At 46.5% G+C, this 19,069-nt stretch overlaps 1 protein-coding gene across 1 annotated transcript; it reads right to left on the bottom strand.

The window, feature by feature from the left end:
- Nucleotides 1-1,429: 1,429 nt before the first annotated feature.
- Nucleotides 1,430-18,651, bottom strand: LOC128300966 (uncharacterized). Its single transcript, XM_053037232.1, has 3 exons — nucleotides 18,586-18,651; nucleotides 7,917-8,582; nucleotides 1,430-1,521 (listed from the first exon to the last, which is right to left on the bottom strand). Exons 2-3 carry the CDS (start codon nucleotides 8,203-8,205, stop codon nucleotides 1,478-1,480), a joined length of 333 nt encoding a protein of 110 aa, XP_052893192.1. The 5' UTR covers nucleotides 8,206-8,582; nucleotides 18,586-18,651; the 3' UTR covers nucleotides 1,430-1,477.
- Between the last annotated feature and the right edge of the window lie 418 nt (nucleotides 18,652-19,069).

Genomic DNA, 19,069 nt, shown 5'->3' with positions numbered 1-19,069 from the left:
AATTTTGTATCCACTGCCAAATTGAAGCCGAAGCACAGCTGAGTGTGAGTCGTTCGAACACGAAGCGAACGACACTCGTCACACTCGTTTAGAAGGATTTTCTAAACGGCAATGCGAAAAGGAAAACAAAAGCCCCGAAAATACTCGATGCCATCATGATTATTAAATTTAAATCTTCCTTAACTTCGAAAGCATTAAACTGCACTGAAACAACAACCACCAAAAAAACAAGTTCATTATCCGTGCGATGAGCAAACCGAGAGGATGCCGCCGAGAGGGCTTACTAAAAGGGTGAAAAGAAGCAAAGAAAAAAAAAAGGCAACTAAACCCTTCTGCGCGATCCTCGCATTTTATTAACCGTCGATATTACGTGCTTGGCGATATACCCGCGAAACAGTAATAAGAGATGAAAAAATGAATAACTCACCGTAAGCCAACGTGAAAACCCCCCTTGAATGGTGGTGACGCCGGGTGGATAAAATTCGCAAAGGATGCCACGGTGTCCTGGATTGCGTTCCAACCCCCCTTCGTTCCCCGGACTGCGCGAAACAATCGATCGCGATGTTGTGATTAAAAATAATATTCACTCATTCTCTTTATCGCTCCATTCTCGGGTTCGGTTCCCGGGGCCGGGAAATAAAAAAAAAACAAAACAATATCGAAAATCTGCACACTTACTTACGTGCAGCGGCGAGTGCATTACTGGTGCATAGCAGCGCCACGGTTAAAGCTTTTACATCCTCGGTTTGGCTGGGATGGAGCAAAAATTATACCCCAACGCTGCAAACAATAAGCCCCGGGTGGAAGATGCTGCGCTTTTCACACGCGAATCGTGTTGTCGCCCATTTCGTGTCCGCAAAACAAAAAACCAAAAAATCCCACCGCCTTCCCCATGGGGGACGCTCGAATCCGAATCTCTCGTGTGATGGCGCGACGCGACGCTGTGTATGCAGATTATCGTTTTGCGACCCCCAAAGCACCAAACAAAAAAAAACATTATCGCATTATTCTGCGATAAAGCCGGCCGGGTCTGGGCGGCCGTTCGCTAACATAATCAGTGCCCTCCCCATCGGTAACATATGACCTCGATATTTTGGGTTATCCTCCCACCACCCTCCTCCCCCCTTCTTTCCATGGTGATTGGCACGGGGAAGACAACGATTTTCCCACCAAAAAAACAAAAAAAGTGACCGCGTGGTTCGACATCCTCCCACGAGCGAGGATGCATATCGGTGTAATTGTGTGTCGTGTTGTCGTGCCAGACCCTGGCTAGGAAGGTTTCCCGCCCTATCGGGGCTTTCAAATCTTTCGCTTTCGCTTCATTTTATAATTACTTTTTTTCCGATCGATTCTTCCTGCGATCATTTGCGAGCGATTGTTGCGATGATCACGCGCACAACCTTTACGTTTCAATTTGGGTTTTTTTTTTACGGGATTGGGTGAGCAGCGCGGATTTAATTTCACCGTTTGACGATATTTACTTACCGAAGGATTTTTCGCGCCCTTCCGGCTCGGCGGGTTCTGTAAATGGAAGCGCGGGAAGAAGAAAAGAACAGCTTTAATATCGCAACGCAACCGGAAAGGAATGAAAAAAAAAACAGATCATGCAGAATAACATACGCTCGATCAAATCACAAGCCGGAGAGCAGCACCTCTTGGTGGTAATTTGTTTTTTTTTCCCCCATCCGATCCCATTCATTCATCCCCATCATTCCCCGGGCCACAACCAGATTATCGTCCAGCGGGCAGCGAATGTGCCGGCGCACATACTGCAGGAAGTACCAAATTATCGTAATTATCGTCAACAATACGACCGGTAACAACCGCGCGCGCACACTCTTGCAAGCTCAAAAATCTCGTCATCAATGACGTCTGCTGGCGCGCAAGGAGATCTGTTGCGCTTTGCGCTGATCGCGCCCGTTGGACGATCTCGTTCCGCGTGTTCCGCTCGCCATCGGGAGCATATTCAAATATTAAATCGAAACGACCCGAAATCTTGTCCGATCCCAAGGGTCCGGATGGCGGATGGCATAGTGGAGTCGTTTCAGAAATTATTACTATCCTCTTTGCACCGGAACACACAGCCACACCTATCCCGTTCTGTATCAAGATCATGTTTCCAGCAACAACAAAAAACCCCCTCTTTCCAGAAGACACCATAAAGCAGACTAATCTCGCGTCCAAACCGAACACTGCTGTCCCTGCGTGAGAACGCAAACAGAAGCAATTTCCTCGGGTATGCCCGAGACATTCAGACTTCTCTCAATGGATTCTATCATTCCGCCACATCTCATCCCGCTTCATCACCGACCCCCAGGCCGAGGTCGGAGATAAATGGTGATGATGATGACTCGAATCAAATTTAAAATTTGAATATTCAACTCAAACTCTTTTTCTTTTCCCCCTGCACGGGGAAATTGGGCAACGGGGCGAACGATACGAACGAATGAATTTTCGACACGAAATTGAAGCGCCTCTCGGATCAGCGCCACGAGATCGAGATCTCGCGGACCACGCTGGACAACCAACAAGATTAATACGCTAATTCCGCGTGGCCGCGATTTACAGCGTTTGCGAGCGGGGCCTGTTGATGATGCTACCAGCCATCGAACGCGGGGCCTAATTTCGTTGTGCACAAAACCGGACGACGCGGACGGATGGACGCGAGAAGTCGTCTGGGGACTGCAATTATTGGAATTTTACACCTCTAATTTCACGGAAGCTCACCAGTTTCACGTTACCGCGGGAGTTGGACTCCCGCGAGGCGACCGATCGAGATAAAGACCTTCTTCCGAGACGCCTTCCCGGTCGAACCCAAGCTCCGCGAGGGCCACTCCGCGAGGTGGGAAATAAATAATCACACACCCGGTGGGAGCAAAATGGAAATGAAATTAAAATGAAGCCACTCATCGGTGGACTGCTTCTTTTCATCCCTCTAGTTTGGGTTCCCCCTCATCCCAACCCTCCCAGGGGCAAGGGAAATGATCATCAGTCATTTTTTTGTGTGACGGTGGTTAACGTCTGTTTGAATCACTCACAAACACATCGGTCTCCGTGTGTGTGTGTGTGTTGTTAGCGCCAAATTAACATACGGATTTTACGGGGCATCGTTTTATTTTCTCCCGCGTTTTGCCGAATGTATGACAATCCGAAGGCGACAAATTAACGACCCGAGGGCCAGAGCGACACACCTGAGCGACCAGCAACAGCCACGAGGATCTTATCTTCGCTGGTGATCGGGTTTTTGCCTTGGCCGGTCGTCGTCGTCGGACAGTTTTTGAATTGGCTAGATGCGTGCGTGGCGTTACGACATCCGAAAAAGGCGACCACAAAACGGAAACACGACACCCTCTCCCACCCCCGGGTGTACAAGAAGCGGTAGGAGGGTGCAATTGTTACGACTTTCGGTCTTCGGGCGGGCTCTGGACTGGTTTTTATGAGCTTGTAATAATTTCTTCCACGCCGAGGATCAGATGGATTGCGTGGCGTTTCGCGCGTCCATGCCCCGCGTTCTCAGCTACCTGCCGGTGTGCATGCGTCCGGCCAATCTGTTTTCGAACGAATTTTGTCGTGGTTACAAATTTTATGCGTTTCTGAAACAACGACAATGATAAACGACGGCGAAGTGAGAAAAGTGGAATAAAAATTGTCAAATAGTACAAGCAATTATTTTAACCACCGTTCCGTGCCGGAAAACACTAGAAGCCGCATCGGAGGCGCAAGAGTGGCGGTAGAAGGAAGAAACAATGTCCGTGAAGACATTGGACCCCGAAAGTTGACATCTTCCGCGAAGAATTTTTTATATTACTCCCACCCCCACCGTGTGGGGCGAGAATTACGGACAACATCCCTTCGTCGGCTGAATTTCATTTCAATTTCATCCGGCCAGTGTCACCAATCGTCACATCTCGAACTCGATTTTCGTTGCGATCGGGGACAGGGTCGTAATTTTTGAGGGCTTCCTCCCGCCGGTTAGCGTTTTCTTTCATTTTGCCTCAGCTGAGAAAATCCCTCACGTCATAATTGATGGCACGATGGAGTGGGACCCTTCCATGTCCCCTTGTCGCTACTCATTTGAATGTCACCCCGGGTTTCGTTCCGGCACGATCACAAGACCCATGCAAAAGGATTGGGCCAATGAGTGGGGGAAAAAGGGGAGGGGGGGAGTTCTGGGGGTGAAAACGTAATTATGTGACAGCACGAGATCATTATCAGCGTGCGGGTCCAAAACACAGCGGCATAATTACGGATATGTTTTCTTGTTCACATCTTTTATTATCTTCTTTCTTGGTTATTTTTTGTTCAAACCGATCGGTCGTAATGACATGCAAAAGTGTTGCAAGAAATCATCATTTTCGACAGCTTGCTCTAAATTAACTTCCAACCGAATAATGCACTGCATGCAGCATAAAAAAAAGGAAGAAAAGGTGTTCAATCTTCATGAAGAAAAATAAACAAAAAAAGGATCATTTTTTGCGCTTTTATTAAAGAAAAAAAAATAAAACACTTTAATTGAAATGTAACGAAAGAAAAACAAACACGAAAAAATTGTTTTACATTTTTTCCCTTCTCATCCTACAGTGCGATGCTACACCCCCACCGTGAAAGCATCGTCTTGTGTGGGCCCGAAATAAAATTCATATGTGTGTGTGTGTGCTTTTTTTATTTTTTAAAACTATCTTCCCCGTTTTCCATAATTCGCCCCATCTTCTACGAACCGAAAAACTCATCATTTGATTTATACACAGGCTGTGTGTTACAACAACAAAAAAAAGCACACAAAAATAAACAAAAAAAACTCCTTCGAATATTCGTGTCTGACGTTTCACGTCGCACCTTGACAAAACCTGTCCGCCAGGAAGCGCCACCGGAGACGTAATGAGGAACGGGCCACGGAGACGTAGAACGCAAGGGGAGAAAGAATTAAGCGACCAAAACGCGATCAAGACCGAAGGCGCTAACCGGTGAACGAAACGCTTTGGCAAACAATCCGACACAGACAGAGAGAGAAAGAGATAGAAAGAGAGAGAGACTAAATTAATTTTTATTATTTTTTATTCATTACTTTATTTATTGTTAAGTCATTGCGGCCGCATTGTGTGAATGAAGGGCGTGAGGAGATGCGGGATGCATGTATGCAACAATTCCTCCCCCTTCTCGATCCCTCAGACACCCTGTCTCAGCCCCCATCGCTAGGGGCGTATGTTTTATCCAACCTGCTGAACAGTTATGCATGTTTAACTAGCCATGGTGCATTGCGGATTGCATCGACTGAGACTAAACCGACACCGTTTGCGGCAACACTTGCGGCCTGCACTTTGGTGCGAATCCGACAGCAAAACGGGGTTGAGGGGTTGGTTTTGGACCGGGTGGGGTGCGGGGGTGAGGGTTTGTGGGTATTTAAATTAACCGTCCCTTCCTGCACGAGGGATGAGCTTCTTGCTTTCCGAATGTAATGTGAGTTAATTATCGTTATTTTTGCTCGGCGGCGCTTTCGCGTCATTTAGCAAAAGAGCCCCCCGGCCTGGGGTGTGGTGAGATAGGGCTCGGGTGGGGGGCTTTCTTTCCCACCCCCCCTTTGCCAGTGTTACGGTAGCTCACGCAGTACCCTGTGCCCAAGATCGTTTGCCGCGAGCGTGCGGCCGAGCCGAGAAAGTGTTATGTTTGTTTAAGAAGACGCGGCAAATAATGGCGAACGGGATAGTGAGACCCCGTCCATCTAGACGTGCGCCCTAGAACACGAACACCCTGTGGAACGAAGCAGTAAAACAGTCTGACCCCCCGACTCCCCACCCCCTGCTCGGTTTGTTTTATTTTTCGCTCGCTCTTCTGCGCTGTCATAACGATATTTTAATTGCGCCCCCCCCGAGTAGGACGATGGCAGCGGCAAAGGCATGCAAATGATATGTTAAAGCGAGTGCAGCACAGCGTGAATGATGCGTGCCCTGATGCTCGCACCCAGATAGGTTGCGCTGTATGAATTTTAAACGGTTCAGATTCGAATCGAAAATCTGACACTCCTTCTCCGGGTGCTCGCTACACTAACGAAATGGTAATCGGGTACCGACCACAGAACAACCGCAAGCTAATTGGTTACCGTTTCGGGGGGGGTATTTCTACGTGGAAAAACATTTCCCCGTTTCCACAAGATACAATCAATTTTCGGTTGGTGAATCTTTATGGGGACCGATTCCCAAAACAAGTGCTCACTGAGCAAAACAAGCGGTCGCCTTCAACTACCCTCGTCACCTGTCAGCCGTGTGGCAGCGGTGTCCATCAATCTGCACCGGGAGTCCCGTGTGTGTGTGTGCGTCCCCCCCCCCTTTTTCTCCTCGTTTGCTCACAACCCCCCGTGTAACGAGGTGGAATGTAAAATTTATTGCTCATTTAGACTCGGGAAAAGCGCAATAAAGTTTCATAAATCAGAATGTTACAAATTGCGCAACAAACGCATTGTCGCAACAAGCGTACCGTAACGAATCGTATCCTTCGTCCCCACCACCTTAAAAGGACAACAAAAAGCCCCTCTACACACTCACACACACTTGTTGAAAAATTTCCCACGACGTTTGATGGCTCTTTCCAGCGCTTTCGCTTTAAATCCCCCGTGGAGTGTGGAGTGCGGCCATATGGGGGGCGTGATCCTTGCCATACACCACGCTATTTAAATAACAATCACCACCACCCGAGCGCAGGCACTCGAAGGGGGCGCACAGGATATAATATATGCACCCCTTTCTTTCTATGGCGAGTTTTCACTCTCGTCGATCATGACGATTCACCGGGACGGTTCCTTCCGGGTTGAATTTTCACATCATCAAATCAAATAATAATAAAAGAAATACGAACGGCGCGCTCAACATCGAATTCCTTTCAAGGTTTTTTTTTTGAAGAAGGTTGCTTCTTGAGGAAAAAAATAATTCCAAAAAAGTGTCCCCTTTTTTATGCCAAAAAAAAAAAAAAAAACCTGTGGAATGAACTCCCTGAAGCGCTAGAATGCGTAGGTTGGGATGGTTTGGTAAAAAAGGAGTAAAGAACATTATTGCCTCGATTGCCGGGGGTTACTTAACATAATAAACGATTTCTCAATTCCGATGATACGCCGTACGGGAAATACGCAATCACTGCCCCGCAATCCCTTCGGCCACCGTCCCCCCGTCGGTTGCTAAATAAATCAAAGGGTTGTTTTGCGCCCTCTAGTTTGCACCCCTTTTTTTGCTTGCTACAGGAACCCACCAATGTTCACATCCTTGTGAGCTGCCTTATGCACTTGAGCATGAAAAGAAGCGCAACAGCAAGAAAAAAAAAACACTTACGTGATCTCGAACACAACTCCACCCGGTGCTTCAAAAAAAGGACTTGCTTCTCTTCCGTTCGTGCGAGCTAGTTTATCCTTTTTTCCCCCTGCTTCTTTAGGATGTAATCGCTCTCCTAGGTGGAGAGTGTCACAGTACCGAAAAGAAAAAAAAAGGACGCAACCACACCAACTTAGTTACCCAACACAACAGGCGCGCACAACACCCGGGTTTTGTTGTGAATGTTTGCTGTTGCTGACACGAGCCAAATCGTCAACCGGCAAGCGTAAAAGGGAAGCGGAATATCTTTTTCCGGGGCGCGCCTAAAGAATACACAAACCCCGAAAGGGTTTTGGCCGCGCCGCACCTCGGCAAGGGCAGGAAGTCTTTAAGAAAACAAATCCCTCATTTCTCAGGAGCCTCTGCGCCCGATGGTCCCAGGGATCGTTTGTCGAATGACTTTAAAACGATTATTTGATAGACTTGTCGGATGATTTATATGGCAGGAATTTGATCGGCACGTGGATGTTCGGAGGATTCACCCCTTTGCGAGTGGTTTCGATACCTCTCCGCAATAAAACACAGGGATATGTTTTACAACAAGCAACAACCCCAACTTACCTGTCTCTTCCGGCTTCTCGTACGGTGGCGATTCATCACCACCGTAAAACTGACGGTACAGCGAATGTCGCGACGATGCTTTAAACTTTGACATACTGAAATCGACCGCACTTTCTGCGGCGGCTTTCCCAACAAACGGCTTCGGTTCGGGTGCGACAACACGGTTCGGTTCTGGTACTGAGTTCTCGCTACCGGAAGAACGGTGCAGCTGACGGTACTGCAGGTGGTGATGCTGGTGGTCTACGAGGGCCACTCCATGCGAACTTCTCGGAGCAACCAAAAGCGGCATAATCAGAACTCACGACACGATGTCGCGATGATCGGTGTGCGTCCGTTTTTTTTTTTTTTGCTCTTTCTTCTTTTTCTTTTTCTTCACCTTCTTCACCTCAGAATGAATTCGACCACCACGGCAGCACGCACAATATTGATTACCTTCCTTCACTCACTTATCACTATAATTGTCACACGAGTTTTCGCGGCATCATCATTATTATTATTATTATGAAGAACTTGCTCCGCTTGCTTGTTTGGCAGCAGCTACAAAAAACACACACACACGGAGGAGAAGGAGGACATCGTTTGCAGGACACTGTTGCTACAATGCCCAATTAGTGTCGGCTGGGTAAATGGTGCTGCTTTGATGTCTTTATAATTCACTCATTAGCACTGCGAAGAAAGCGAACACAGGAACCGTAAATATAATGAGATCTTCATTTGGTTAATATTTACATCAATCACAATTATAGACATTCGCGATGATATCTCTCTAGAGGTGCCTCATTTGTGCCTCCGAGCCACCAAAGTCATCACCAAACAACCACACACACGGAAAAACAAAACCAACATACAACGCAAACATAAATTCTGGTGGCAGGTGACCCGGCCCCGGACAGGGCAGGGCTATTGACCGGTTAATCTTGCGGTAAGTCCTCGCGGCTAACCGGTACGCAAAAGAAAACTAAAAATTCCGCCGCACACACAGCTGCTATGCTCGCAGATTGATTAGCATACGCAGCATAGCACGAAAGGACACGTTCCGTCGTGGGCACGCCTTTTGGGTAGGCTTCGTCCTTTTATCGCACCGGTACGATCTTGATGTTCCTTAATTGTTCCGCTTGTTCCATTGCGCTTCTCCCGACGATTGGGTAAAAACACCAACAGCCCCTTGATAATCGACGAGACACACACGGGATACACGGATCTGGGTGACGATGGTTTCACTTTTTTTTGCCCGGTAATACTTTCCAAATAGCTAGCTTCTTGTACCGATCGTCGTCATCGGTGATAAGCATCGAACGAGGCACACCGTCGTGCAAAGCAGAACACGATTATTCATCATCGTCAACGTTACGCCGTTATCAGCCGTGAGGCTTACGTGTTGCATGTGTCACAATCGAACTTGACTTTATCAGTCGATTTTGTATTCCAATAAACAAATTACCGTCACATCAAACGCACGGCACTGCGATCTAATGAAGGCGCCCCCTTCCCCCCTTTCCCCCTTTTCTAACCATTCCTACCCCCAACCATAAACCTCAAACCCTCTTCCACGGCTGAAGAAGTGTAAAAAACCTTGAAGGCAAACCCATCATAAATAGGGGATGATGGGGTGTATGCAACGCAGCATGCGTTCAAGGAAAATTATCGAAAAACACCCGAACAGAATTACGATTCGATTACGGCCGATCATATAATAGCCACACAGGCACTCCACACACGTACACGTGAACATCCACAAAAAAAACGACGATTTTCAACAGCAAAAAATAAACAACCCTTTTTTTGGAGGGGGGCTAGAGGTAAGCGATCGTGAGAAAACGGAAGAAACGTGTTAGGAAACGTTTTGGGTGTAGATTTTTTCGCCCCAAAACCCCCCAACAAACAACAAACCCCATCACGGGCCCCAGAGCTCGGGCGTGTGTAAGTGGAGTAAATTTTGCATAAAGAATTAATAATTGATCAATCTAACAACAAAACCGATATTTTGATCAACTTCACACCCGATTGCTTCCACCACACCCGCGCGACTGTTTACCTTTTTTTTTCGCGCTGACAGAGTGTTTGCCGACGTGAGAAAATATGATACGACCGAAGGGAAACACCGAACAGGGCAGCAATGGTTCTTTCTGCTTTCAATCATTCTCGCCCTATTAATCGATTAGTGCCGGTCCACCCCGTGGGGATGGAGGGATGATTCAGAACAGACCGGAAATCGCCGGAAATCAACGGAACTGGTGTGCTGTGGGGCTGGTGTCCAATAATTGTGCCACTCTTGTGTGATGGTTCTTGCTTGCGGTTGGTTTCCTTCTGCAACACGATGCGAGAGGATCGTTCGAATCGGCCCCCGGGATCGTGTTGGTAAAAGCACACCTTGCGAGACGAGACCGGGTTCGTCGCCTGCGCAGCATCAAATTTTTCAAACACTTGATCGCTCGGGATTATTTCAATGCCATTAAAACAGTATTGGCCTAACACCCGTGCGGAAGTGTTGAGCGATCGTGGTCGGATTATGCGAAAGAACCTTCACTTCTGCTCCTTTGCCAACTCCCTGTATTCGAACGGTCAACCCTCTCTGCTACAATTTGCTACTTGATCGTGTTTCTCATCTCCCAGGTTAAACAGTTCCCGTGGAGGTCCCTCGCTTCATATTATCCTCACCTTTCTCATTCCACCATTTACGTTCGGCTCTCGCACAACCACGTGCTTTCCGGTGATGGAAAGCGATTCCTAGGCGTACGCTTTTTTCCCATCGCCAGCGCAGGCCACCACCTGCAGGGTATGTCCGCGTGGAGAGATTCCACCGTGGCATAATTGATGGCAATTATTCTAATTTATAATGTTTCATAATAATTGTTTCCCAAAATACAAAAACAACCGTTCCGGAGGCCCGAGTGTCCGTGGAGGATCATCACGCACACACACACCGGACATAGTTACCACATATGTTAATGCTGTAACATTTCATTCACGAAAAAGGACCGGTGCGCGTAAAAGGGACTCGTCGATTACGTCCAGATCGAAGCGTTCCATCCTCATCTGACCCCGACGAGGTGAAAATTATGAGCTTTGATCCAAATCGCGGATCAAACAACATACCATTCTACGGTCCCTCGACCACGCTTCATCCCACCCCATGAAGGCGGTGATGATTGGCGTGTTGGCAAGATTGTGTGGCACTGCGTTATGGGGATGAATTTATGAATGCGCGCCGCTGGTTCCCAAGCCGACGTACCGGGCGGATCGGACCATGGGGCCGCGCAGGTGGAAACCGCCCGTTGAAGTTATTATTTATATGCGTTTAGCGTAGGGAAGCCGCCCCTACCGGGGACCGCAGCGGCAAACCTGAAACACCCCGCGGGTTATGGTGTTAATTGAATTAATTATAAAGGGAGCCACACAACTGGCGGGGTTGCCGCGGTTCGCCAGTCAATAAGTGCATTAATTACGGTATCGAGAGGCAAACGCGCATCGAAACGCGCGGGCGAATTGGGAAAGCAACAACATTTTGGGGATCGTTCCCGAAATTAAAATGTAGCCCAACACACAGTAGCACACAGTTACCGACTTCTTTCCCCGCTCTGGTTTTGATTAAACATTTCGTGAGCCAAATTTAGAACAACGACGAGATAAAGATCCTTTTTTCTGGTTAATCTAAACGCACGGCCAGATATGAAGCGCGTGATGGGCTTTATCGACATCATTTCCCAAGCTAAACTTCTCATTTGTTTTGCTACCACTCTGGTCCGGTCTGCATAGGGGGGCATGGAAAGTTTAAATTCCCTCCTCCACCCTCCCCATGCGCCTTCCGGTCCCCAAGCCAACAAACGAGCCAACAGTTTTAATCCCGCAAAGCAATCAAACGAATTAATCAATCACCAACCCTCGGCGTGGTGTGATAAGCGTATGCATTCATTTAGTTGCCAATGAGCAGGCGCTTCTGCGCTGCGTTCGTTGGTACGCACCGGCTATCGGTGGCCGGGATTAGAGCCCATTTAGATAAGCAAAAATCCCCAAAACATAACCTCATGCCACATGTTTCCCACATCCTTCCGATGCCCTTTCGCACACGGATGTACTGGTGTTTATTTTTTTTTTGCCCTCCGCGTGACGATGCCATGACAAGCATAGAAATTTCCTCGAGTGACTCTCGGGGGAACCTCGAAATGGGGCTTTTTCTTGCACCATTTCGACCAGTGTTTGAAGGTCTTCCCTGAAACTGTCGATAAATCCTATTCGTCAATTCAAGCTGGCGGGCGTGCAGCTGTAGATTAGATGTGCGGTCTCATTTTTGCTTCTCATTATGACACTTTTTTCGTCCGGGTTTGCCTTACACGAACAATGCACAAATTTACAAGTCACGGTGCTCATTACATTGTTTGCAGGCAGTGTGTCAGCGGTGGCTTATCGCCAACGGTGCGCAGAGAAGTGTGTATTATAGCTTCTTGTTTTAACATTTTTCATTCGCCTTATCGGGTGAGGGGTTTTTTTTTCGTAGGAGATGTTCACAATAGAACTCAATCGCAACATCGTTGTGATTATGTGGATGAATAATAAGCGTTTCGTGTTTCAACCCGAAAGCAGTGAGCAGCATTTTTTCATACATTATTTTTTGGTTAATTTACCCATTACTTCCCTGGGGTACGAAATCTTTATCCAAATGGCATGACACTTTGCAGTCCTTCTAGAAATTACTATTTTCATTTTATTAGCGTCAAAACTTGAGATATTTGATTAACAAACATTCAATTGTGCATATTTTTATACATTTTCATGATTTCATTTCTTCTAATTTTGTTCAAGAATATATTCTAAAGCTTGTCTTTAATCATTTTTTTCACGAGATTAATCAATTTGGAATAAGTTAAATTAAACATTTTGACATTTTATTTCATCGTTTTTTCGACTAAATTTGCAAAACACTACATAAACGACCAAAATTAACTCCCGAAGTGTGACACTCTCGAATTATTAACCCACATAATGTTTTTGTTCGTCTAAATTACATAATTTTTTATTTATATTTCCATTATGACGGCCGAGGGCCGTATGATCGACATTTTTTGTCGAAATTGCATGACTTTGGGCATTTCCTCCCAGTTATGAGCCTTATCCCGGGTCTAAATTACATAAGTTGGAATATAATTGGGCAATTGACATAATTCAACTGAAACCAATTGAATGATTTCAGCGACCTTGCCTACGAGTTCCCTACAACCCTGTGGAGAACGCAGCATTGTTTCGTCTTTTGTTGCTGTTCTATTATGCATAGCCATTCATTTGACAACGTTATCAGCTAATTTACAACGGCCTGTACGAAAACAGCTTGCGTCATACCGGAGGGAAGAAAATTTACATGGTGAAGCACTTTGTATCCGCCCGATATGGTCGATCTGGCATCTATATTATCTTTTGCCATTCGGAAAAAGCCCATATTGCCAAGTAGTAGTCTAGTTCTGAATACCCGACAGCAGACGTCACCGTAAAATGCAGCAGTAGATGAAGGATGAGATCGAAGGTAAAGGTATCTTTGAGTTCTTCGTAGAAGTTGAAGCAATTTGCCAAACAGTGAAAAAGCATCTGGACAAAATAGACTTTACTATATGAAAGTTGATATCGTGACCAAGCGCATCTGACCAACCAGCCAATCGCTCAGAAGGAGAGTCTAAAAATGCTAATTGTTGAAGATGTTCTAGTGTGTGGTTAGCACGCCAAAGCTACCAAAAGATGACAGCAGATGGCCCCCTGATGACGTGCGTACACAACACTGATGGAAATATCTTTTTGAGAAGTTAAGAATAACGTTTCACCAAAGATCTCCATCTCTCTTAATTCATCATTATTTAAAATCATATTTTTTAAGAAAATCTATAAATTTTTTATTTATATTTTTAAAGGAAATGTTATACCAAGTTAAGTATAGACAATTACCAAATGAGTTATAGCATGCATTTAAAATATCAACAATTAAAAAAAATAACCATTACATCTCACGGTTGGTGAATATTATATATATAACCTCCAAAAATTGCCCGGAACAAAAATTTTTCAGAACAGAACTATTTTGTCTTCGTTCTTTAAGAAGTTCTTTATGTGATCCTATTAAACATAGATTGAAAAATAGTACGATCCATATTTTAATGCCTACTAACCTAATAGCGGTTCAAACAGGTTACATTCAAGACTGCCCCAAAATAATTAGCCTCCGAATTTGGTCTAATACTCCTAATACGCCCAGAACAAGAACGGAATATCTGGAACTTCTTAGTAATATTTTTGATAAATCTTAATACTACAGCGTCCAAGCCTCTCTTTACAATAACATCCTGTATAGCATAATGAGTTATAAAGGCACCTCAACAAGACCTTTTTATCTTATATGGTCGCTTACCTACCGCGATGTAGCGTCACGATTTATACAAGACGCGGTCATCGATTAAAATTGACACCTGACTCATCTGCACAAGCCGCTCATTCCATTCACTCCACTGCCACTTGTCACAACCAACCTGTCATCTGCCTGACACTGATAACACCGGCCTGCGGCTTTTCAACCTCGGCAAAAGATCACCAATTTCTTCTCTTGTGCGCAATTGATAGATTGGAATGGGGATGGGGACTGGTTTGAAACGCCGTTTGAACTAAACCGTATCGAAATAGAACGCACAAACTACGGAAGACGGTGCTGTGTGTACCTTGTGTTCTTTTTTTTTTTCTCACTCAATTTAACGCAAAGCTTATCTACACCTGTGAAGGGCGGTATTCAAATAAAAAACAACCCCGTAGCCCCACACCATAGCTTCCTGCAAACCGCTGTGTACCATTTTCTCGACCGTACTGTTGCGCGCCGTGTATGATTTGTGGCTATCAGCGAAGATAGATGATAAGGTCGCAATCGGGAAGTTTTAAAAATACTTGTCATTGCAATATCCACAGGAAGGGTATTTTTTCCCATTTTTATTACAGCCCTCACCTCTTCATTTCCAACATCTTAGCCAATTGATTGATTTATACCACCGCCTCTCGCAAGACGTGCGCAGGACGGCAAACTATTTATGGACGGGCACAATTAGGCCGAGAGTGTCGCACTCGGAGCGGGGTCGTTTTATTTTCTACCAATCATGCAATTTTGCTACACGCTAGCGAAAAGGATAAGACATACACTAAACAGTCCAGGATTGATTAGATTCGTCTCGGACGGAAAGTTCGTGTATTTTCACACCTTTTTTTCTCAGCTCGACACTATTCTTGGCGCGGCGATAACCTTAACGGCATAATTTGTCACTCCCGGGTTGTTCGCCGTTACATACAACCGAGCTGTCAAAGATAAGCGTGCAACAATTATCAATTAAAGTTCAATCCATTACATCATTTGTGTGTGCAGTGCGCTCCACAAAACAAGCAGAACGAAAATGTAGAGCGAAAAAAAAAAGAATGCTCCCCTTGACACAAACTATTCAAATGATAATTCAAATTTTACGTCAACTTGACAGCTAACAAGCAACACCCGTGGGGAGGGTAAGAAATAACCAACCCCTCACTGTCTCCCTTCAAACCCTGCAGACACTTGCTGCGCCAAATGGAAATGGGGGGCAAAAAAAAACAGCAACAGAACAACCTCATCGGAAATTATGTACGTAGTCTGCGTTCGTTCGCCGTAAGAACGTAGAACCGTATCTCATCGATTTACCCAATCGACAGCACCGAAGAACGGTACGGGTGACCAGGTGACAGGTAGGGGCGACGAGATGAGAAAAAGTGTTAAACGTGAGCCAAGGAAGGGAAAGCCTGCTGATAAGAGACCGTTTGCCGCACCTTGAACGCGCGCGAGAAGGAAACGTGTTCGCCGCACTTTCGTTTGCCACCTTGGAAAAAACAACCGTAATCGATATCAATCGCCGAACCAGGTCGTGCCGGTGGTGGTGCCCTGCTGGAGGGCCACCTTCTTCGGTGGCCTTCTTAATCTTACGCCGAGTTCAACATGCCGTAGCCGATGTTTGCGTACACGTTTGATACTTTGTTACGGAGGTTAGGAAGGAAGGAAATGGCAAGACCCGGGTATGTCTGATGCTGTACATGAAGTCGCGCAGGTGTCGCTTCTAGGGCCGGAAGAAAACCGGAAGATGTCGGGGCGAACGTGCACAAGCAGCAAAAGGGGTAATCGTAGCCGAAACTTTACTCTCAAAGGTCCATTGCTCCCAAGACAAATACCGGCGTTAGATGTTTGGATGCTATGGCCCAGATGTTGGTGCGTGCGTACTGCTCCGAGCTTCCGCCATCGAAGGCATCTCCGGCCCCAAAACATTCATCCCAAACAACCCGAAGATGCTGTTCCCTTTCCACGAATAGTGAAACTCCAGATAATGAGTCGACCACTCCCGACCACGCGGTGTCGATGTTTGCGTGTGGAAATATAGCGTGGAAATGTGGCCATGGAAATGACGTCCATGAACGGGAAACGGGAAAGAATAGACATGCCGCTGTCGATGACGTAGATGACATCCGTCCACTTCCTTCGCCCATTACGCGGCCGGAGTTTTTCGGGAGGCCGGCCATCAACAAAAGGAGAGCGCATAGGGGAGTGGAGTAGAGCATGGCAGAACCATCCCTCCGGCTATTTGCGCGGATTTTTCTTAGACGCTGCTTCACGGCGGCATCCCACCAAGCAGACACCCAATCACTCGCCATCCACAACCGGCCGAATAACGATTGTGGCCGGAGGGTTCACTCGCCACTTGAATGATCTGCTGCTCTCGCGTTCCATCGTAATTCTGGCACTCTTTAACGGTCCCCGGACCCCGGTGAGCAGCCGAAGAAAGTAGTGTGCCGTCGGCGACGGATGGCGTTTGTGGTTGATGCCTGCTGCCAGTCCGAGGAAGAAGCTCATCGTAATCATTAACCCTCTTCCTTAAATACCGCCGTGCGTTACACTCCCAAACAAACACGTTCACGGGACGGTTGGACGTTTGGCGTTGGGACGGCCAAAGAAAAACAACATCGATGTCTCAGTCATCTCCCCCTGCTGGAAGACTGCTGCTTTACCCTAACTTCCCGAACCCGTCCCCATAATTTGCTCCATCCCTTTTCCATCCCTTACAGCAGGTTACCTACAAGCTTTGAGCCGACAGGCTCTAGGATGTTTGGGGCAGACAGGTGAAACGAAACCTTCCCGGGGAACCCCGGAAGGATTCTTTGGCAGGCGTAGGAAATCATGCGTGACGAAACGATGACGACAAAAACCGCAAGATGGAAAAAAAAGGAACCGTTTTGTCGATCGATGCAAACGGAAGTCAGCTGATTGTGGCCACCGGGAAGGCTAATGGAATGGGCAGCAGCGATAGTAATGCGAGCCAATGTTCGTCCGGGTGATGGGGGGGGAGCCTTGTGTGTATTTCTGTCGGTGTGGGTGTAGCAATTATTGCGGTAGGTTATTTTACCCGGAGGTCAATCAAGGCGTGCTAGTGCGTAGTGGCGTAAAGGCGCCCGAAAGATGCTCTCATTAATTACTCCCGGGGCGCGTGATTCAACGCAGAACATGTTGCCGGTGGTTGGGGTGCAGATCGATATTTCCGCGTTTTCGTCAGTTGCGTCCCAAAAATAATCTCCGCTACGAACGCGCTGATAACATGGCTCTGGAGGATGAGCCACACACACTAATGCAACAACGTAAAATATCAGCTATAAAGCCACTTTGCAATTATTCCCCCACAACGGCAGGTTAATTATTCCAGGCAGCAAAAGGTGTTTACGGGCGCGCAGCAAATGTTCACAACCGCAGCAGGTGACAACACTCGAAGCTGCATTAAACGCTCACTCAGCTCCGGGCATTAAGCAGCGGCTCATCAACATTTTAAATGTCGCACAGCGGCACACAGCGGCGTTGCATTATACAAAGAATGGCACACATTTGTATGCCACGTTTATGCAGTAACACTTGTTTGTTTTAATGTTTGTTGCAGGTTATTTGCTTCGCCATTCAATGCAATACGCACCCGGGCTGGAGATGGGGCGGGCAGGACAGAAATTCCAGCCAAGATGTTTGAATAGCTGCATAAATCAGGGCACCGCATTTTCTACCGGCGAAATACAGTTCCCAGCAACATTTTGTTTCACAATCGTTCCACATTTTTGTCTCTTATCTAACTCGGAGACGGAAAGGGAGGTCGATCATTATCATGTTGGATTCATCATCAAAACAAAACACTTTAGACCAAACAATATTTATACATCATTAACGGTTGGGGCACTCGACTCGACCAAGGCACTAGATAATGATTGGCTTTAACAAAATAATTACCCAAAAAAAACGGAGTGTTTAGGGGCAGAAGAGTACAGGTCTGTATAATAAAAAAAAGACCTTGTTCCGGTTGTCTCGCTGGATGGACCATTTTGCCGACGGCATTTCACTATTACACGAGTTAAAGAATTTCAAGACGGTACGTTTTTTTTTAAGGTTGTAAAGTCATGTATCTAACATCAACGATTTATGTTGCGTTGCCAATCGCACTACGCGTTGTGCTAATCGCACATTTGAATTCTAGGTATTCGATGTCGCTCGCATGTAATCTCATTCGTAAATTACGCTTATCGCGCTGACCGCTCGGTACGTGATGAACTAATCGCACACAGGTGTTGTTGCATGCCGTAGCACATTCGCTTATCATTTTATTACCTTTCGCGCTTTAATTCTATAACTTTCTCACACATTTTTTCACTACAATCTCCATTCCGTTTGCCATCGGAAACCGGAAACTAGAAACAGCACAAACCAAACAGGCAAAAACACACTTTAGATTAATCCTGGGTTGTACGGGGTTCACTCCACCAAACAATTCATGAAGACTTTTGCAATATTATTTTATTTACCCCACTTGGAGCGATCCGGTTGATCACCGAGCACATGGAAATGTTGTCACACTCAAGCGAAATCACGCACTTTGCATTAGTTGTGTTCCCGTTCGTGTGGGAATCATGGAAAAAAAACCCTCCACGACACGCTCGGTATACACCGAACAGCAACGCATCGATGAGACACCGGCAGATCTCGTATCCGCTTCCGACTAGAGATTGTGTCAATTCCGGTATCGATACGACCCGCGATAGGTCACGCTTTTCACCATTCATGTGGGTGAGTGGGTAGGGGGGGGAGGGGAGGG

Source organism: Anopheles moucheti, chromosome 3, assembly GCF_943734755.1.
Source record: "Anopheles moucheti chromosome 3, idAnoMoucSN_F20_07, whole genome shotgun sequence".
NCBI classification, from domain to species: Eukaryota; Metazoa; Arthropoda; class Insecta; order Diptera; family Culicidae; genus Anopheles; species Anopheles moucheti.
The sequence above is the reverse complement of the archived record's forward strand: the minus strand, read 5'-3'. Positions and strand labels throughout refer to the sequence as shown.